Source organism: Carassius carassius, chromosome 42, assembly GCF_963082965.1.
Source record: "Carassius carassius chromosome 42, fCarCar2.1, whole genome shotgun sequence".
Classification (NCBI taxonomy): Eukaryota; Metazoa; Chordata; class Actinopteri; order Cypriniformes; family Cyprinidae; genus Carassius; species Carassius carassius.
The window spans coordinates 13598186-13621166 of record NC_081796.1 but is presented as its reverse complement, the minus strand read 5'-3'; the positions used below and the strand labels follow the sequence as shown (position 1 = coordinate 13621166).

Here is a 22981-nt window from a genome sequence, read left to right as displayed (position 1 = left end):
TCACAAATGTATTATATAATTTGTGTATTTATATCTTTGCTTACGTTGCAAAGACAATGAAATCCTAATGAATAATTCAGCTGAATGTCAGCTTCTTAACTTTAGCTTTTGTTGAAGTAAATGTAATATTTACACACACACACACACACACACACAATTGTAGGTCATATAATATAATATTAATATTTATGATATCATATTTTATTTATTATGCTACAGGTCAACAAAAGTTTGGAATAATTAAGATAAAAAAAGACCTTGGTTAAGCTCACCAAGGCTGCATTTATTTGATCAAAAATATAGTGAAACAGTAATATTATTATTCATATGAATTATTATTAGCTATTATATATATACTATTGTAATATATTTTAAAATGAAATTGATTCCAGTGATGCAAAGCTGAATTTTCAGCATCATTCCTCCAGTCTTCAGTGTCACATGATCCTTCTGAAATCATTCTATAATAGGCTGATTATATTTTATTACTCATTCTTTTCATAATAATTGTGAATGCCCTGCTAATGTAAGAAGGTGTTGTGGTGTGTATTCTGAATCAAGTGCTTAAACAAGTAGCTTAAATCAGTAAAGATTGAGAAAACAAGCTTTTAATGAGAAACCAAACAGAATGTAATCAACTAAATGGGATGCAACGATCCCAAGGCCTTTGTAACAGGAAGTACAGTTTCTTGAAAATATGTTTCATTCTGTAAAACATGTAAAGCAACATGCCAGGCATTTCCTGTGTCATTGTTTTTTTTTTCACTTCACATTAACAACAGCCAAACACACATAAACACAGCACATTGCCAGCATGTGGTTATATTGTAGTTAAATGGTAGTTTCAGATTAGGATGTCAGCAATCACCAGAAGGTACGGTTATTTCCTAGTTTGAAATAATTGGAGGGCAGAGGAGATTGAAAATTTTGTTATAATTATGAGAATGACAAACATTTCTTCTGTGTTTAAAGTATCCGGGAATGAATGATTGCTGTATTTCCTCATTGTTCCATCTCCTGAATAAATCTAAGCATTTGGATGTGTTTTACATAACACAGTAAATGATTAGTTCAAAAAGGGAGTGGTTTGCTCTGTCATTATGAGAGATCATATGTTCTAGAGACGTGACTCGTCGTCACTGTTGATCAGAGCAAGAAGAAGAATGGAAACCCTGGTAAGTTCTGAATGTCATTTCTCACAATTTTGCCATTTCCAGGCAGTTAGTGATAGTAAATGTAAATTAATATTACAGCTGGGAACATTATGAAGGGGCAGTTTATGGCTTATCTGAAAACAATATGATCTACCCATTGCTAAACGCTGTAAAGCGAAGCCTATACATGTATTTTGTCCTGATATCAAAATACAAACGATATTTACGTGACTGTTTTCTTTAAAATAGTACATAACAACATGTTTCTATGTAAATTGCGCATAGACCTGGTGACAGGCAAGACAAGCTTATTTTTTATAGCACATATCATACATACTGATAATTTAAAGTGCGTTGCATAGGCATGATAAATAAATAAGTCAGTCAGTTAGTCAATTGGAAAATAGTTTAAGAACATAAACAAGGACATTTCCTGCCCTCTATACAAAAAAAAAAAAAAAAAAATTAAATATTTTTTTTTAAATAAAATTTTAATGGATGGAATAGCCTGTGGACAACAAATAAAGTAAAAAAAAATGTTAATGTGACATATGTAAATGTTTTTATTTTTTGTTTTTTGGACTGAAATATATGGAGCTCAAAATATGTTTTTTAGAGCTTTTAAAAATGTATTTATACTTTTTAATGTATTTTTAAAAAATATACAAAAATGTCCAAAAAATATATATATTGGTAGAAAATATATTTATGCCAAACATTTTTTAGCAAATATATATATATATATATATATATATTTGTTGTTGTTGTTGTTGTTTCTGGGTGGCGTAGGGGTGTTCAAGTCAAAATTTGGGGATAGTTATTAAATAGGTAATTGCTTTTGAAAATGTGTGCACATTTTCTACATGTCTTACTTACGTAATCATTCATCATTCATTGTGCAGTGACTTGTACCAGGCAAAGTCCAGAACATAGATAGTAGAAACACATTCAGATAAAATGAAAGTAATGAACACTTAAAAAGCGGTATCAATAAGAATTTTAAATATTACTAAATTCACTTCATTAATTCACTAATGCATGCTGTAAATCATATTGATGTTTGTCTGTTCTGTCATACAAAACAGATTAACAGTTTTGGATGAAAACATGAGGAGACTGAGTCAACCAGCTGTTCTCGTCTAAAGGAACCAACAACTTCTGCATATTCAGCATTCCCAAGGACATGCCAGAAACCATAATCATGACAGCTACCAGAAAGAGATTTGGCTGGTTTCGGTGGCTATGCACTGTTTGTGGACTACTTTTTTATTTAGCAGACATTGGATCAGACTTATTGTTATCTGTGCAGTATTTCAAAGGTGGACATATCACTTGGGCTGCACTGACTCTCGTGTTTGTTCTGGTCGGATCTTTATGCATACAGATATTCAGCTATGCATGGTTCAAAGATGACAAGGAAAATTACGATGAAGATAACAAGGGTCTGTCCACTTGCCATCTGATCGGTATACATGTACTGCAGATAGGCATTTTTACAAGGTAACGTCACGCTTATTTATTTTTTTAAATCAATTCAAACTGTCTGGATCTAATATTTCATTTAAAATGATAGTCCATCCAAAATAAAAATTATGACCCTTATGTCTTTCCAAACCTGTATGACTTTCATTATTCTGTGGAACACAAAATAATTTTTTTTATCCGTACAATAAAAGTTAATGGGGCCCAAAACAGTTGACTTTTATTGCATGAAAAAAAAGGATGCATCTTTTTTTCTTTCTTTCTGCTTTTGTGTCACACACACACACACACACACACACACACACACACACACACACACACACACACACATACATATATATTAATCACACTGATGCAGACATTAACTTAAGTTTATCTTTGCATCTGTTAATCTAAGGTATGGCCATCTCCTGAAGAGGAGTTTTAAAGCCCTGCGTTCGGACGATACTACAGATGAGGAGCAGTTCCATCTTTTTGGCCTTGCTACAGATCTCAGCATGCTCCGTATGTTTGAGATGTTCCTGGAGAGCGTTCCTCAACTCGTTCTGCAGGTCTATATCATACTGGAGCACAACCATCACTCTGAACTGCAATGTGAGTCCTCCAGATTAGATACAGTATTACATCCACATCTGCACGTAAATCTGGTCATGATTCATCATAAGAAAAAGAAATATGATAAAAACACTACCATTAGGGTTAGTAGGATTCTTTTTTTTTTTCATTTAGCATTTAAAATGTCAAAACGAGCAAGACTTTTATAACAAAAATGTTTATTTCAAATAAATGCTGTTCTTGTCAACTTTCTATTCATCAGAGAATCCTGAAAATATGAATCATGCCTTCCACAAAAATATTTAGCAGTCGTTTACAAAATTGATAATCGCAAGAAGTGTTAAGAATGACTTCTGAAGGCTCATGTGACAGTAATAGCTATTGGAAATTCAGCTTTGCCATCACAGGAATAAGTAACGTTTAATAATATAATATATTTAAGAAAAACACTTATATTAAATTGTAACAGTATTTTACAATATTACTATTTTTATTGTATTATCAAATAAATACAGCTCTGGTGCACACAAGAGACTTATTTGAAAAACATCCCCCCAAAAAAATCCCCAAACTTTTGAATGGTGTTAGTTTTAATAGGTTTTAATAATGGTTACTCCATCCCAAAATGACAATTTTGTCATTAATCACTTACCCCCATGTCTTCCAAACCCGTAAAAGCTTGGTTCGTCTTCAGAGCACAATTTAAGATCTTTTGGATGAAAACCGGGAGACTTGTGACTGTGCCGTTGACTGCCAAGTAAGTTACACTGTCAAAATCCAGAAAAATATGAAAGACATCTTCAGGATAGTCCATCTGCCATCAGTGGATCAACGGTAATGTTATGAAGCGACAAGAATACTTTTTGTAAGTGAAGAAAGAAAAAATAATCAGTCAATGGGACAGTCACAAGTCTCCCGGTTTTCATCAAAAATCTCTTAAATTGTGTTAAAAAGACGAACAGAGCTTTTTTGGGTTAGGAACGACATGGGGGTAAGTGATTAATGACAAAATTTTCATTTTGGGGTGGAGTATCCCTTTAAATGATAAAAAATATCAGCTATTGTACGTAAATTAAAGCTTTATTAAATGTTTTGCTTGAAAGTGTGCTTATAAAAATGCAGTGACATTGACAACTGAGCCTTATGAATTTTTGGGGGCCACTTTATGTCTTATATATGTTGACCAAAATTAAATTTGATTAGTTATCTAACAAAAGTATCTCTCTCTTTCTTTCTTTTTTAAATTTTTTATATAGACATTAGCATGGCCGTTTCTTTTCTCACCATAGCCTGGGCCACGGTGGATTATCGTCGCTGTTTTCGGCGCTCTCTACCTAATCTTAAAGAGATGCCTTCTGGAATCCCGACAGCCGTATACTTGTCCTACAAAATATTTACCATAACCCCTCGAATCCTCAGCCTCACACTCTTCATCATGCTCTCCAGCTTCAACACTGTAGCAGTGGCCTTCATATGGCTGGTGGGAACCGTCTGGGCTTTCGTGGAGGAGACCGACTTCTGCACTTCACGAGTCCTTGAACATCTTTATCGAGCCATTGTTGGAGTTATTCTCCTTTTTACCTTCTTTAACGTTAAAGGAGAGAACACCAAAGTTCACATGACTGTGTATTACATTTTCAATGTGGGTCAAAACCTTGCTGCACCCATTTTGTTGTTTCTGTTCAAACCGGAATATGGAGGGACTGATTTCTTCCTACCTATTACATTTTTTATATTCGTGTCTCATTCAATGGGACTGGGTTTTCTGGGACTCTATTACAGCCTCCTGCACCCCCGTCAACCTTGCATAGAGGATCAAACAGATGGGCAAAACCATGAGCGCAAAACAACACGTTTTGAGCAGTTTTTGCAAATATGAAAAAAGTGCATATTTATATACATATTTATGTTGTCATTGATAAAGTATGAAGGATCTGTATAACGTCTGAAAGCTGCTAAGGAAGGTATCATATCTGATTTTACAGGTATGAATGTTGAACATTAAATGTTTTATTGAACTTTAAGTTTGTGTTTGTTTGTTTGTTTTTATTTTTAATATGTTTGGGGTCATAATACACACACACACACACACACACACACACACACACACACACACACACACACACACACACACACACATATATATATATATATATATATATATATATATATATATATATATATATATATATATATATATATATATATATATACACTGTCTATTTATTTATATCAATATGTTTTAAAACATAATTTATTTCTGTCATGGCAATGCTATTTTTTTTTTTTTTTGCAGCCATTACTTCATGTTACATGGTCCTTCAGAAAACATTAACATTTGCTTGTTTTAAAAATGTCTTATTATCAGTCTTGAAAATAATTGTGCAGCCTAATATTTTTGTGGAAACTGATTTTTTTTCCAGGATTAATTGATAAATCTTAAATGCACTTACTGTTAGTTTTGATCTATTTAATTAATCAATGATTTAAAAAAAGAAGAAAAAAGATAATAAATATGTGTGTGTGTGTGTGTGTGTGTGTGTTTACTGTATGTATATATGTATACTTTTGAACAGTATCATAATTCCTTACAACCTATTAGGTCAAGCACTACCACAAATATAACACAAGATGGCGATGTTGTTCTGAAAATAACGCCTTCTAAATAAAGTAAACTGTCTTATCCAACAGGAGATTTTGTTGGCATCATGGAGACTTGTTAAAACATGAGCTGAGATTTAAAGACTGTACTGAGCTTGGTATTTTTTAAATGAAATAATTATAACTTTTATGTAACAAAGTAATTATATTTTATTTGGCTGTCGTCTGATACCAGGTAAAAACAAAACAGCAGACTAAAACATTTATTTCTACATAAATTCTACAAATACTTAAAAAAAACAAGCTGGGATTGTAATTATCTCAGTTAATTTATTACAACTTTAGTTTAATGTGTGAATGTCTGACTAAAGCAGAAAGATATGTGAACTCTGACCCTCACAATCTCTGAGACCAAGAAAGGCTGAGAGAGATCATGCAGATTACCTGCTTCAGAGCAAATAAAATAATAAACCAATCCAATTCTGTTTTGTCTACCGGCAAAATATTGTGCAAGCCAGTGGAGTGAGGCAGGATTGAAAGAAGAAGAAAAAAGAGAGAGAGGATTCAAATAGAGAAGCGGTCACAGCATTTCCTCAGTGTGCCGTTCAGTGAACATCTGTGTGGAGGCGGTGAGCTCACCATGCAAACAGACTGCAGATTTATTCAACAGTAGTAGCATTTCAAATAAACACGAGTACTGCTTTGCAGGATGCAGGCCTTCTTTGATTTTCTCATGTATACATACACACATACAGTGGCCCTGAAAGGTTTTTGAACATTTTTCGTACATTTAATTCACACACACAAAAAAAAAAAAAAAAAAAAACAGTTACAGGATTCTTATTTTGCTCTAAAAGGATCTAAAAAGTATTTTAAAAGTTTGCAGAGATCTCAAAATTGGTGTGATGCTTCCCAAACACCCACTATTCTGGCACCCCCACACACATGCACCGGGCACTAGGGGGTGCTATAATACAGAACAAGAAAATTTCCGTTATGTCCTTGTATAATTAAAATCGATTGCGATTACGGCTGTTGCGAACAAAATTAAAATCAACTGAAAAGTGTCAACTGAGGCAGTGTCAGTGGCTAGTGCACCTCTTGCAATCAGGGGAGTGAAGTTTACATGCACAGCATCTACCAGCTGGCCTCCATTACACTCACCCCCTAAGCCTCACTCCCATCTGGGTCACGGCACCAACGTAACCCTTCTGGTCCTAATTGCCCCACCTCATTCTTGTTCCGAGTGGGGCTCGAACCCGGGTTGCCAGCATTGGAGGTTAAAGACTGCAGCACATTACGGCAGTCGCTACTGTGCCTCCTGAGATCAGGGGAGTAAGGTTTACCTGCACAGCATCTACCAGCTGGCCTCCGTTACACATACTGTAAATTATAACAGAGGACATGCTGTGCAGATGCTTAGAGGTCTAAAAGGCATAGATTAAAAAATATGAGTTTTTCTGTATTAATCTATAAAAAACTAATTTATTAGGCTATTGTGGAGAGAGAGAGAGAGAGAGAGAGAGAGAGGTTGCTATGCAAGAACAGAATGTTCAATCAACAATGTCTACTGTTGATGGCTGACTCTTCCGCTCCTGAATTACAAACCCAGCAAAGGAGAAGTTTCTGTAGCTTGTGGCGCTTGATGTCGGGACGGCAAGGACAGATCTTGCGATCTGAGCCAATAAGGTGGAGAATAAAACAGCATGCTTCTTCCACCAAGTCAGCATGTCAAAAGATTAATTATTAGGTGTCTAGAAATCGATATAGGCTGATATTTCATCCTGGCACTGAGGGGGGACTGCTTCGTCACCCTAGTCTTCCATATCTGATAAAGTCTGATACTCTTGTAACTCTCTTTTCAGGTGGCGGGGAGCGCACACATGCTGTTTAGAACCTCCACGCTTATCCTTCAGTTCTAGAAAAAAGAAAATACAATTAAAAAGAAAAGTTGAGAACAACTGTCCAATTCACAGTGAGAAATGAGATGACATATTTTCAGCTTAGGCAGATGTAACCATTAGGGAAAAGTAGGAGACCGCCTTGGGTTGGGTGCTGTTTACTGTGTTTATTACCTCGACCACCATCAGCGTGTCTGCGTTAAAACCTGCTGCTTGTGTATCCTTGTAGCAAATTAAAATATCATGCATCTTAATTCATCTTAATTAAATATTGAGCAAGAGTCTGTATTATATGTTTCTTGTTTTAAAATGCAGCTTACTCCTTTATGAGAAGAACCCATGTAGAGGACGCATGAGCAGATACTTTCCACACAGGCCATCAATTCTGACACACCACTGCATGCACTGCACATGTTCTTCATTTTTGGTTTATATAAATCTTAGGAGTGTAAATATAAGTTTCTTGTCATTTTTTTTCAGTTTCATTTAAATTTGTAGTTAAATAAAAGTTATTTATTAGACAGCCTTTGCAGAGTGTAGGCAATTGTTCATTGCAAACTACTGCAAAACACCCCCTAGTGTCCAACCTGCTTTAATACGGTTATAACCTGTTTAAAAGTGAATGCTGCACTGCACTGGGTGGGGTAAAAAATGTTTTAACTGGTTGCCCGTCAACGACAACATTGCCCAAAGTTGCCCGGCAACATTGCTCAAACAGTTGCCTCCTTTATTATCAGCCGAAGAGCCTTGTCAGTTGCGTTTGATATACGTAGTTCAAACACACAATAGTCAACTGAAGAGTCAAGGTTTGATGCTTCCAGGGCTTTGGTGGCTTCCCCGAATCATTCCAGAAATGTGACAGTGCCAGTCACTGCTTCTTCATTCAAGTTTGTTTGGCAGACTACTTCTCCTCAAAGCCTGCGAATGTCCTCATACTGACAACTTATAGACTCCAGCATCTTGTGTATTTTCCTCTCTGTCCGTCACACACACTAATTTCATGAGAAGTTCGTCAAGGCCGAATTTATTTAATGCATTGATGATGGCTGCCTTAATATTTCTGCTGTTTTGTGTATTTTGTTATTCCACATGTAGACGTGCAGTGCACTCACTTAAATAACTCCCACTTGCTGTTGATATAATGCAGAGTAATGCAGAGATAGCCAGTTTTTCATCTGCGTATCCTCTGCGTATTTGCTGACTCTGTGTGAGACAGTTGTTGGATCAGGCAAGCAGGGTCATAGCTGGGGTTTGAAAGGCCCTTAATGCAGGCTGTACCAATGGGACCTGTTGGAAATTGTGTAAATAGCACAAATAAACAAACATACAAAGTAAACAATGTTTAAGTTTGTTCAAGTTTGTAGGTGTCCATGTACAGAAACTCAATTCAATAATCTCAATAATCAAATGTAAATAGCATTGCATAATCTTCACTGTATAAATTAAACATAGATTCATTTTTGTTAAAACTACAAAGTAAGCAGAATTTGTCATATATTCATTAATAATGCTTCACAAAACCTAGCCAATTAAGCAAACTAGCTCACCTAGTGAACAATCTAAATTGAACTGACTTGAATGAAATGTAACTTGATAATTCCATATAATTGGTTAGTTACCTATAGGGAACAAATTAAATTGAGCTGATGATATAAAGGATTAATTTAATTTAAATGTAATATCTTGACGATCCTAAACTATTATCTAAATAGATAGCTGTGTTGTTTTGCACTCAAACAGATCAGGCTTTGTTTTGTCTGGTGAGTCAATCAAGACAGCATAACTGCCGTCTCCCTGATTCACACCAGTTTACTGTTGATTTTCTTATTACCATTTCCTGTAAAATTCAATCAGAAATGGGCCATACAGCATACACTAACCACAATTTGTCAAGCACAATAAAAGTGGAGAGGCAGTCATACAGATGGCTTTTTCCCATTAGAGCTTCAAAGTCTATTTAAAGCATGATTAATGTGAGCTTGAGATGCGGCGTGTCTTTAATTATCATGACTTGAATTGTGGCAGCAAGCTCAGATACATTAGCGGCAGCAGTAATCTGTAAATGTCGACACAGGCTGGATTCTGACACTGCTTCATAGCTGAAGAATTCACTGGAATGGGACGGCTGAAGCGATCAGTCTGGTATATTAGGGCACAGGTCATTTAATCAAAGTACACATGCTAACAAATAAGGGACCGGCAGTGACAGATTGGCACAAGAGGAAAGTTTAATTAAGTCCAATCCCCTTCGTTCTGATCATAGAGTGGCCCTACAGATCTCCGGAAGGTTCTTTAAATAAAATCCACATGCAATGGTGCTGTTTTTCAAAATTCACCATTAAACAATGGTTTGCAGCACCAATGGCAGCTGGAATTTAGCAAGGGGCATTTTTGTAAAGCAGGGCTGCATTTGGCATACGTTCAGTGAGGGGACTGTTGAGAGAGGAAAAGCAATCTGCATTGTTGCTACAGTGAGGTCAGTCATTACCAGAGACCTGACACTGCCTGTTTTCATATGCCAGAGAAGCAAAGCAAAAGAGTCCAGCTCAAGATGGAGCGCTGAGGTGGGCTGTGTCACAAACATACACACACCTGGAACTCATTCACGGATGTTAAAGATCACATACATATAGGAACGGGACACACACAGGCATGGTGGCATATGTACATGCACATGTAAAATAACACATGCACTGCTATGAAGCTAGATTTAGACGGAATTATGAGGGAATATGTTTGGTCTAGGTAACTACATCAGCTCTGTCAATCACATTTGGGTTTGATCTTGGAAAACTGGGATCATTAATTAATTGAAAATCATTTTGAAAAGAAAAACATTTAAATGATGCTGGGGCCTTTTATGTATAATGGCAAAATGATCCTAATGGTAGAATAAATGAAAACAAATGTCTGCCCTTGGCTGTGTAAATGGTAAATGAAAAATAAAAATGTACGTTCCCCTAAATAGGTTTATTTGTTCTTGGTAATGAACAATGTTGCAAATACAGTGTGCTTACATGAGAATCAGCATTAATTGATGATTACTTTGGTGTATTTGCTTCACGAGCCAAATTAAACTATGAATGTATTATTGCAGATCAGCTTTTAAAAATAGAACAGTGACATTCCAAGGAATTGTTCAGCTTATAAATCAGCTGGCTTTCAACATGCAATTTAAAATGAATGGAAGGAAAGAAAATGGAACAGAGTGAATAAAATATTTGGCACACTGTATGGCTTGCCCTGTTTGGAACAGGTTATGTTACCCCATTGTAACACATATTTTCATGGAGTGTTCCAAACCATTATGAAATTAAATAGGTAAAGCCCTTTCACTCCAAAATCAATGAATATATTGCATGATTACTATATTCATATATGATATTTATTTACATAGTACTCTATGGTACTTGTAAGCCAACCATGTTACAAAAGTAAATAAAAAATCAAATCAGAGAATATGTTTAAAATACACATTTTGAAAAGCATTTTTTTCAGAAAATCATGTTGTTAATGTTAAGATGTCATAGTATATTTTTGGTATAGTCACATTTAAAAGATTAGAGATGGGAATTAATATAGTCAAATTTTGTTGCTTTGCAGCCTGAAATGAAGACGGACACAGTTTTCGTTTTATCCAGCTGTATTTATAACATCCAAATATATAACACCAACATGTCAGAAAAAAAAGAATAATTGAGTTCAGCCAATCACATTCTTAATGGCACACAAAGTCATCTGACTTTCAGCTGTGATCATTTGTGGTCATTTTGAATAGCTCAGCATGAAAAGAGTTTTCTTGGATCAAAACTAAAGGAAAGAATCAACTATGGGTGGCCAGACACTGTCAAAAGATCTCCGGCATAATGTTGTGGACATGCCCAAGTCAGGAGATGGATACAAAACAAATTTCAAAGGCTTTAGATGCACAGTGAAGTCTATTGTTAAGAAAAGGAAGGAACTTGGTACAACACAGATCCTCCCTGGATCGGGACGTCGCTCCAAACTGGGTGAAAGAGCAAGGAGGAAACTGGCCAGAGAGGAGACCAAGAGGCCAACAGCAACTCTGAAGCAGTTGCAGGAATTTATGACAAAGAGTGGCCATTTTGTGCATGTGACAACAATATCACAAATTCTCCACAAATGTGGCTTGTATGGGAGGGTTGCAAGAAAAAAGCTATTCCTCATGAAAGGACACATACAGTCATAACTGAGCTTTGCCAAAACGCACCTTGAGAATTCTGAGGCAGATGAGACTAAAATTGAATGATCTGGCCTCAGCAGCAAACGGTATGTCTGGCAGAAATCAAATATAGTTCATCATCCAAATAACAGCATTCCTCCGGTAAAGCAAGGTGGTAATATTCTGTTATGGGGTGTTTCTCTGCAGCAGGGATTGGAGCACTTGTCAGGATAGTGTCACAGTGTCTGGTTTGTGTATCCCTGGGTGTCCACTAGAGGTCTCACTTCCCCATTTCGTCACCCCACTTCAGTAGTGCATTTCACACTAGCCTTTATCTGGACTAATCACTGTTCATTGCACACAGCTGTTCCCACTCACATTGTTTGCACCTGTCCATATATACCCGGTTTGTTTCTGTCATTGTCATGGAGTCCTTGGTTAATGTCTTATGTCACCCTGTATTTCGTGTTTTCTTTGCCGTTTTCATGTTTCTTGTTTTTGGACTTCTTACCTGGATCTCGACCTTTGTCTGACTGGATTATGATTCTGGACTACCCAAATAAAACACTGCTTTTGGATCTACCTGTTTGTGTGCGTTCCGTGACAGATAGAAGGAAAAATGGATGGGGCAAAATACCATCAACCTACAATGGGAAGAAGGTTTACCTTCCAACATGACAATGACCCAAAGCACATAGCAAAACTGAGCAGGAGAAACCCCACTGAAAATCTTTGGAAATACTTGAAGACTGCAGTCTACAAACTGTCACCATCAAATTGAACTAACTTGAGCAGTTCTGCAAAGAAGAGCAGGAAACTATTACAAAGTCTGAATGTGCAAAGTTAGTAGAGACAGAAATATACCCCAACAGACTAAGGGCTGTATTTAAAGCAAGAGGTGGTTCAACAAAATACTGATACAAGGGGGTGATAATTGTTCCAACTTTTTTCCTGATATTTTGGTGTTATTTCTTTCACTTGGATGTTAAAAGTTGCACTGAGTAAATACAGCTGGTTAAAACAAAAACTGTGTCCATTATTATTATCTTTTCTGTATTTTGTGACAATACAAGCTATCAAACATTTGTGATATGTATATCATATATCACCCTACGCAAGTATACTCTATGTATGTGGATGAAGTTGGATATACTTATGTTGAAATTGATATAAATAGCTAAACAATAATATAGTATATATTTTGCTGCAAAACAAAAAAAAGTACTTTTAATATTTTTTTTTTATAAAATTCCAATACTTAATAATTAATCAAGTAAATAAAAATACTTACTTAAGGAACACAAGTAATGGATTCAATGCAATCTTCAATGCAAACATAAAAGGCAACTGAATTAGTTTTTTTTTTTTTATTAGTTCAAAAATACCTATACTTGCAAAAATTGGTTTTGTGGTTCAGACTCATTCATCCTCTTCCCAGTATGCACAAAGGCATGAACAATTAAAATGGTTGCATTGTTTGACCATTTTTCTAGTTTATTTATGTCATATTTATAATGATAAAAGTTATGGGAACTTAAAGGTATCTAATTAAAGTAAATTAGTTCTACCTGATTTTATACAGTATGTCCAAAGCTGGAACTCTTATGTACACTTTCATTTATGTTTTGGAAATTGTTAGTTGATGAACCAAGCAGTGGAAGATGATGTTGCCATGATCCACAACATTAACTTTAACATGTTGCGCTGTCAGAATACAACATGGTGGTTTTGGAGCAATTAACTGGCCGCTGCACCTCATCAAACGGACTGTACTGCAGGCACTCAGTAACCTACCATAAAAGAGGAAGAAATGAGTCAGAGGAAAGCCAATTTGTATAATCGTAATTTTGATGATGTTGGTTTAGTGTTTCAAGACTGATGCCAGCCTGGGCAGCACACGACAGAGGCCTGTGTCTCCTGGCCCCGTCCCAGTCACCTCGCGCACAGATAGAAAACAGAAGCCATGTTTTTGTTGGGCAGGCTCCTGCAGCGCATAAGCAAGATGGATGTTATAGCCGTGCCTGTTTATTTGTGCAATCTGAAGACATAAGGAAGAGTTGCTGTATGCACACGGACCTCTGATTTGGACCGTCTATGCAATCAACATCTAAACAAGATTTAAAATTATGAATGAGGAATGAACTGGAGAGAGAAATTGCGCAGTGCAGAGCAGAATTGCACGCCTACGGAAAAGGAAGCTAGTCTTGATTACGTTGACTACGTCAGGCCATCTTGTTTATTCTCTTACATCATAGCTCAACACAAAATGGCCTGGCTACGGAAGCCATCAATCGCAAGCTTTCTGTTTTGAATTTGCGCTGTAGTCTTGAGCTTGAATTCTGGGCAGGAGGGTTGATGAATGCTTAACATCATAGTCTGACCAATTACGGGTGTAACAATGTTGAATTGAGAGAGCAAAGGGAATATATTTCTCTTTGTGCAAAGAAAGTCCAAAACATCTAGTGCAAGACGATCTGTGGCTCGGGGTGGTAAGTGTCCATTTTCATCCAAAAATAGTGCCGGGGTCCATTTCTCTGTTCTAAGCTTTGAAGATCTGTGACTCCCCACATTCACTACTGCACTGTACCTGTGTCCAAGGACAGAAAAAACTTAAAGGTAGTCAAAGACAGTGTGACTGAAAACAGGAAATTAAAATCATTTTGATATGCATTAGTAAGGCATGCTAATTTCTCACCCTAAGGGGGTTTATTTTGCAATAATGTCCAAATGACTATACATTATCCTGTTTATTACAGGGCTACTAACCAAATATGTATACATTAAAAAATGATTTTAGTTCACATTATTTTACCTGTGTATTATCTCAAAGCTTCTAATTCATTCGATTCACATGACGTCACTGTAGCTTTGCGCCGCCATCTTTGCGACCGACGGTCTGAATATGCCTGCAATATGTTGTGCGGTTGGCTGCAACAACAGCCGAAAGAGGAACCCCGAATTGTTATTCTATTATATACCTAAAGAAAAGGATAGAAGGAAGAAGTGGTTAGCCGCCATTCGAAGAGATCACTGGACACCCACATCTCACTCCTTACTATGCAATGAACACTTCGTGTCAGGTAAGTTAAGCCTTCAGCCCATGTGATGCGTTTGTGTTGTATTATTTGCTATTTGTATTTAGGTGATTATAAGCTGAAGCCGGTTTCATATGTTTTGTGTGCAAAGGCAAGCGTGAATTTAAAATAATGAAAACCAGGACATTTTCATCACTTTTTTAAAAACCAGCCAGGACGGCCAGGACAGGGCGTTAAAACAGGACATGTCCTGGGAAAAAGGACGTTTGGTCACCCTAGATTAATGACAGCTAGCCGTGTGCCGGCCCGTGGCTACCAGCTGTTAGCCACTTAGCTAGCTAACAACTCGCTACCTAGTCAGAGCAAACTACCACCAAAATCATACATTTGAAATTGTTTTTATAATACCTACATTTCCCATGATTAAATATAAATCCTTGGTGGTCAGGTGCCGCACTTTCACGTTTTTCACCCATCCAGCCACAGCATATTGATACGCATCTGTACTCTTGAAAGCCTTCAAGCGATCCCCACTGTATGGGGAGGGGTTATGTAAAAGATATATATATATATATCATGGAAGGCCAAGTCTGGGGCAGATAATAATGGACAAAAGAAAACTGGGGGTAACAAATAAGGATCGGAGCCTAAAATAGAAATTTTCTCCAGGTATCTCTGTCTCTCTCTCTCATTCAAATGGGCAGTTTGGGCGGCCATACCGGGCGAGTCGGTCGCAAATATGGCGGCGTTCTATTTGTAGTGACGTAGGTGGCATCTTTGAATAATAAAAAAACAGTTTCTAACAATGTAAACACAATCAGCCTAGCAACAATATTAAACTGCAGCCGAAGTTCTCTGAGGCCATTTTGTTACTACAATCATAACTGAGACACAAGATGCAAGAGACATCTTTTCTCACTCTTTCTCTTTTTAATGTGTAGTGTTTCATGGGAGTTGGTGGTCAATGAAGAGTTCTTTTGGCACAATTTGCTTGTTTCACTTCTCTTATCGTTGGAGATTTTGTCGCAGGATCTTGGGTAATGTAGTTTTTCACCAGGAATTCTGCTGATACACATGATTAATAAATAAATAAATATTGCGGGCTGACAGCTTTCACAGATCAGCTAGACAGCTAGATCACAGGTCTGTCTTTAACTGTTAACTTATCACGCCAATGGATCTTGCAGAAACAGCCACTCCTGTAAAGCACTGCAAAAGATGTAACTTAATTTGCTGTGAAAATACTTGTATATTTGTGTATATGCATATTTTGTGATAAACTAAATATATTTTAATGGGACTGTACTCCTGTACTGCTTTTACACATTAAAGCCATTAAGTACACAATATTATTCAATTTCCAAATACTTGTTTGCTTTAAATTAAAATTTGAGATTCGCTATGTTGCAGGTTGGTTTGGTTCAAGGCTTATGATATTTTGACAAAGAATCCTGATGGGAAAAATAAATGGAAAAAATCAACACAGTTGAAAAATTGGAAAAAATGAAAAAGCAATGCAATCTATTAGGAAATATCAGGTCACAAAATGCCCCAATTGACCTTTCTCTGGGAGTTTTATTGACAGGGGATTTGACCGATCATAACACAGAATCTGCCAAAATGTGTGTACTGACGTCTTTCTGAGAACTTTCTTGAAACAAGATACCTTCTGATGTTAATTAATGTTTATTTTGTGCTGTATTAAAGAGGATGATCATTCCATGTACTGCTTGAATCGAAGAGCTACAGCAATCTGTCACAAAATAGAATTTTTAATTTCTTAAAAGACCAAATTTGAAGGCTGAGACTTTGTTTCATACCATGCTCCATGGCTCATCAGAAATAGCAATGGTAACTAAGAAGGGTGGGTCTTCGAGAAGGGTCAACTGACCAATCAGAATCGAGTATTTCAGAAAGATGTTTAACAATAATCATAGTAAAACGTTATAAATTAGTAACACTGACTTTATAGGCTACTCAAGCTTGATGGTGGTCCCAAGTAAAACGAGTGCTCATTGTAGGGGTTTAATAAAACAAACCATTTCACTGAACACAGCAGACACGTATTTGTCTTCATTTGTTGCAACATTTGTAAAAAACTTTGAGTGCAGACGTGTTGGAATGCAGATGACCCTGAGCAATGACAGTTAAAAAAAAATGACTTTGAGATAAATGCCGACAGTGAAGGAGCTATAAACGTAAAACATGAGAAACATTTGGAATAAGACATAAAGCACATATGCAACTGGTTTAGCGAGTGATGTTGTCTTTCATTCTTTGCAAGTCTATTGTGAATCTGCCTTTTATCAAGATCATGTCATACCTCATCCATCCCTCTATCTCCATGTCTAGATCAGGTCTAAACACTGAATTATGAAAAAGATGCAGTGTGGACTTAAAGTGTGTGACTCCTCTTTCATGATGGGTTTAGTGAAATTTGTTCTACATTAAGCCGGTGATAATCTGATTATAGACTGCGATCCATTAAGTCTACTGTTAAAATGCACCGTGCACTAGTTTTGAACTCGATACAGGGACGAAACTTGAGAGGCACTGTGAAACATTAAAGGCTCTTTGATGTAATATTTAACCCATCTGCACTAGAGGGGAGAGCTACATAAAATGCGCTTGGGACCGTGGAACTGGGCGATGTGAGAAATGGGATGTGTTTCTCTCTTGTACGGAGCCGTGCAAAAGCAAGAAACAGCAGACTGGGCTGCGACTGTTAGCTCGTCGCATTTTTATCAGAGCAATAAAACTAAACTCTTCTTGCCTCGCCGGGTAGTGGATGTCCCCTTGGAAAAAAACTACAAAAAAAAAACAAAAAACAAAACACTTTCACCAGACAGCAAGTAGGAGGAGCTAGGCCACTGTCATATGCGTCAGGTAACAAATTAATGCTCTTTCTTTGCTCGATAGTGATGACCTGAACGGTGTTGCTTGGGTTAAAATTAAACTCAGAAGAGTTTCTTAATTCTCTTTATTTATATTTTATCAAATATGTTTGTAGAAATGTTGGGATGTGGTGTAAAAATCATCATCTCAATATTTAAAATAATTCATGTTTTTTTATTATTATTATTTATTTTTTATAGGCTATGCACATAAAACGTCATGTTAGGTTTTAAAGTCACTAGGTTTTAAACGATTTCCTTCTTTTTATCTCGGATACTCTTTGTCATTGCCCCATTTCACATGCTGTGGTGCAAGACAACTTTAGTCTTTTTGGAGTAGAGCTAAAACAAACTTTGTCACTGTGTCTAGATGAATGATAGTCCTTGCATTTTCTGCAGCAAGCTCACTCTTTTACCGACACGTTCTTGAATTCAGAATGCACACTACATTATGATGTTGTAAGTGACTGGTCTCAGTGGGACTCCGGCAAAGCATTGCTATTCAGGAATGTAATACGGCAAAGGAACCCTCATAATCATCCCAAACAGTCCACACACGGCTCAGACTTAGACTGGGCTTAAAGTCTTTTCCACCTTGGTTTTGCCAGGAAATGTAGTGGCATGGATCCACGGTGAGACAAAACACAACCATGACATCACTCCAGCCTCAAAAATCCAAACAGTTCCCTTATTAGCATACATTCCGCACTAAGCATTGTGAATAATAATGTCTTCTGTCTCCTACAGCAGGCAATTGGGCTCTGACCACTGACAAACAGCAGCCAAGTAAAATACCAGTAAAGAGAATGACGGTTGGAGGACCTCAATTAAATGGGTTTACTCATGTGCAGGACTTGCCAAAAGGACTCAAGCTATAATTTGAATAAATTTTTTTTTTTCATTCATAGTGCTGGACAAAGCCACAAAGCACGGGGAAAGTACAGTGAAAGTCCGAATGGTGCCGGCTGGGTGAGAATATGTTTAAAAGTTATTAGAGTTTCTAATGTTAGGATTGGTAACTCTAACTCTAATCGAACACACCTATGTTCATCTGTGAATCAGCTAATCAAGGTCTTTAAGGTCACTTGAAATGTCACAGGCAAGGTGTGCTGAAGCAGGTTGTAAATAAACTTTGCAGGACAGTGGGTCCTCAGGAGCAGGGTTAAAGACCTGCCTCTTAACTTTATATGGTGATGAACACCAATTAAAGCCGAGCTCCATTCATGGAACCTAAAACCCAGAGATTTGGTAAACAGGATCGATTTATTCAAAGATCTGACTCAAAGGAATAAAGCTTCTGTGTAGCTATTTTTGTCATTTTGGAGCTTGACAGACCCAGTTCACAATCATTATATTTATATTCCGTTTGTTCTTAATAGAAAAAAAAGTCATTGACAGTGACATGACATTGAGTAAATAATGACTTTTTTTCTGTAAACTAACCCTTTAAATATTGACGCTTGATGTTAAAAAGTATATTGCACAGTGATTGAGAGCTTTTTATTCATAGCACTCAGGGGTATCCAGCTGGTTCTCTCTAAGGCCCCAGCATTAACAAATTAACTTGCCTTGTGACATCCACAGCACAACTGAGCTATGACTGATGGTGTTTATTTATCATTTATGGACCTGCTGAACAACATCACTAATACCACCCCTGGGTCCACTCCGGGCTTGATGAAGACCTAGCTCCCAGATATTAGAGACTTAGACCTCAGGGCCTACGCAGAAACTGGACCCTTTCCTGCCTGCTGGGTCATTAATGACAGTCCCATAGCACCTGTATACTGCACAGCGCTCCTGTGGGCCTAGTGGTTATTTATGTGGCTTACAGGACCCTGTCGCATTACTTCAGCCCTGTGGGTAGATTGAGGCCAAAGGTAGAATTTTAAATCTTTTGCTGCTCGAGGACCAGCATTCTCAGTCAAACTTAATCTTAGCCAGTCAAAGAGCAAAAACTGGTCACAGAACAGCGACACATTTAAGGCATGCAGTTTCACTGGAAATGTTTTTAAAGAATGTATCAGTGTATACTCGTTATGCAATGAAACATATATAATCTTCTCAATGTTACAAGAAAGGGCTTTTGTGAGTCCCTGAGCAAACAATATTAATATATGCATATAATGAATACAAAAAGAGAATAAAAAAACCAAAACATCAGCAATTTATCAGCAACACTAGTTGAGAATCAAGAATGACAATATCATACTGTTGCAAAGAGTAGTAAGTTGTCTACAAAAACAGCATTTTTTGGAGATCACAAAATACTTTATAGTTCCAATTCTCAAAAAAACATGTCTGTGATTCCCCATGATAGTCTACTGATATGTTCTGAGCTGACGCTGAAGGTACCCAAAAGTGTTGTCTAAATAGGCAGCCCAGTAGGTTTTGAGACACATCCCAAATGTAGGTATTTCCCATTCTCATCCAGAAGATGTCAGTGAATCTTCATGGAATCTACCCTAAACAACCCGAGTAGGCTACTCTTTGTTTTTTAGAGTGCAATGCGATCCGACTTCATTATCATAATAAGTTCTCTTCAGTAATTAAGCCTACTGCTTTGTCGACGCCGGAAGTTCTTTAATCTACTTCAAATCAATAAACACGTGATCAAAAAACCCTACATAAAATAAATCATTTACTAAAAGCAATAGAATGTATTTGAATGTATGCTGTTATATAGTATTTGGGATTACGACAACAACAACACAGAAAAATAATAGTTCCTTGGCAAAATTATGGACGTATAAATAGCCTACGTTATAATAGCCTATAAACGTTCATTTAATTGTGATTTCGGCGTTCTAACTATTATTGTCCTAAATAAATAACAGAAACGGCTGTTTATGTTTTAATTAAGATGTGCAAATAAGAAAAGTTGAATTTCGTTAAATCGTCCTCATGCAACTATTAAAATATTATTAATATTGATAATAATTCGTTTACGTTGTCGGCATTAATATGTGATGTAAATATGCTACATGATACAATTCCTTTTCATTCAAATAATCTACAAAATGTATGTGATCGTATTGATTTTATTCCTTAACTTTATTGTCTGTCAGACTAATGAATTATAAATGCGTTTGCAGATGCAAGTGACATTTAATGAACGCTAGAAATGTAACATTTTACATTTCACAGTTTACACTATGCGCATCTGCATTAATCCAAATAAATACAGAAAAGGCTAATTTATTGAATGTAGCCCATGTTTTAATTTCCCTTCATCACAAAATGTCGATAATACGAAAGTAGCCTAAGAGTTTTTATGGATATTATTGAGTTTAGCGCGCTCACCTGAATCAAATATTCAATAAGCCTAAATATTCTGATACATTATTTTATTTGTTTTTATTTTATTTAGCATTTGATTTTGTTGTATATTTTGGTTTATTTTATTTTGGAAAGTTTTATCAATGTCTAAAGAACTGTTTGTGCCATGCGCTTTAAATCACGTTTTCGTGTCCGATACGGGTCGCCTAATAAACGCAGCATCGTCGTGTTTCTCTTCTCCCTGTCGGAACAGAAATATAGGGGTTATATGACAGGGAAGTGGTTCGTATGGGGTTATATGACAGGGAAGTGGTTCTTTGTGGTTTGGAGGCCGCGCGCCTCGTCTTGTCACCGCCACACACTTGAGCTCGCGCCGCATGTGGCACAACTTTATCGCAAACACAGAGGAGACCGCGCGAACCTATCTGCTTCTGTAAAGAGAATACATGATTAGAAATTACATTTCTTGCTTAGTTTAAATTTTTCTTTAGGAAAAGTATGTAAATCATCCGAGAAATAAACAGTGTTAAATGAAAACACACAATTGTTCAATACAATTAAATCCAAAATTAAGCATATAAGCTAAATATGCATAAATTAACCAATGTGAATTTGCATTTCTTAAAAAAAAAGTAAGAAAATTGTATTATATTATTTATATTAAACAACCTGTTCATTTAGTGAGATATAATAATAGAATTGTTCAACATTCGTTTCATATGCTTATGTTCATATGTTGTTTCCATCATGCCGTCCAGGCCAGAGAGAGTTGCAACACATTTTTTTAAACGTCTGTAACTGTACATGTTTTTTTTTTTTTTTTTTTTTTTTTTTTCGTTGAGTGTTTCGTTGATATAACATTCCCATAATTGCCTGTTACAAACTTAAGTTGTTTAGAAATCAAAATTTTATCCCCAAACTGTGTAAACGGATTCCAGATACAAAGGGTGTTGGCGTTTACTTCAACACCAGTTTTAACACTAATATTAAAAAAGCACTGACATTTAATAATTTTGCGCAGAATTTTAGTCAAATTTAAATTCAACTCTAAACGTTTGTGAATTAGACATTTATTTCAAAACAGCAAATAAAGTTATATAGATAGACAGATAAAACTGATAGTTAGGCTAGACAGATAGATCTATAAAAAGTGTCAAATAAAAAGTTTTATTTATTTATTTTTTAAAACCATGTAAAAATGAAACACTTAAGTGAATGTAACGAGCTGATTAGCTAGCCCATATAGAGTCTTACAAATTCTATTGGCACCTCAGAAAGGGGGTGGTCATTGATGCTAGTGATTTGAGATCAGCTAATGAAGTTAGAGCTGTCCCTTTGTTTCAACACTTCCAGGTCTGCTTTACAAATAAATAAACACACTGATCGCCCCATTTGCAGTTTACAAGATATATTTGACCTAATCTATAAATCTGATTAAATGCATCAGCATTAAACTTCCTATCCATTTATCTTTAGTGGATTCTTGTTTTAATCGAGGTGCTGGAGGAGCTCTCACCTGCTGCTCGACCCGCAAGAGACAGACTAATGCTCCTATTTAATGATTTTCACAGAACTCCTGGAGCATGACAGCCAGCCAAAAAAATCTGCCCTCACTTCCACCCCAAACCAAATCAATCAAAAAGAATATTAAAGGCTATGCGTCTTCGTGTTTGTATAAGCTTGGTTTTCACAACTGGAAAGTGATAGCCATCTGCTCAGGAAGGCTGGAGGAATATCGAGTGCTAGCAGGTAAACTGACGGCTATCAAAACTCCAGTCTGCTGCGTGACTGCACCAGTCACACTCATGATTAAAAGAAGAACTGGACAGGCAAGGGAGGTGGAGAGGCTGTAGTCAGCACAGGTGCCTCGACCGAACAAAAGACAGGGCTGACAAAA

The 22981-nt window shown here is 36.5% G+C and overlaps 1 protein-coding gene across 1 annotated transcript; it reads left to right on the top strand.

Moving 5' to 3' along the window:
* Positions 1-1082: 1082 nt before the first annotated feature.
* xkr9 (XK, Kell blood group complex subunit-related family, member 9) lies at positions 1083-5070 on the top strand. The gene is made up of 4 exons (XM_059534598.1): positions 1083-1175; positions 2240-2654; positions 3034-3230; positions 4448-5070. Exons 2-4 carry the CDS (start codon positions 2338-2340, stop codon positions 5068-5070), a joined length of 1137 nt encoding a protein of 378 aa, XP_059390581.1. The 5' UTR covers positions 1083-1175; positions 2240-2337.
* The last annotated feature ends 17911 nt before the right edge of the window (positions 5071-22981 follow it).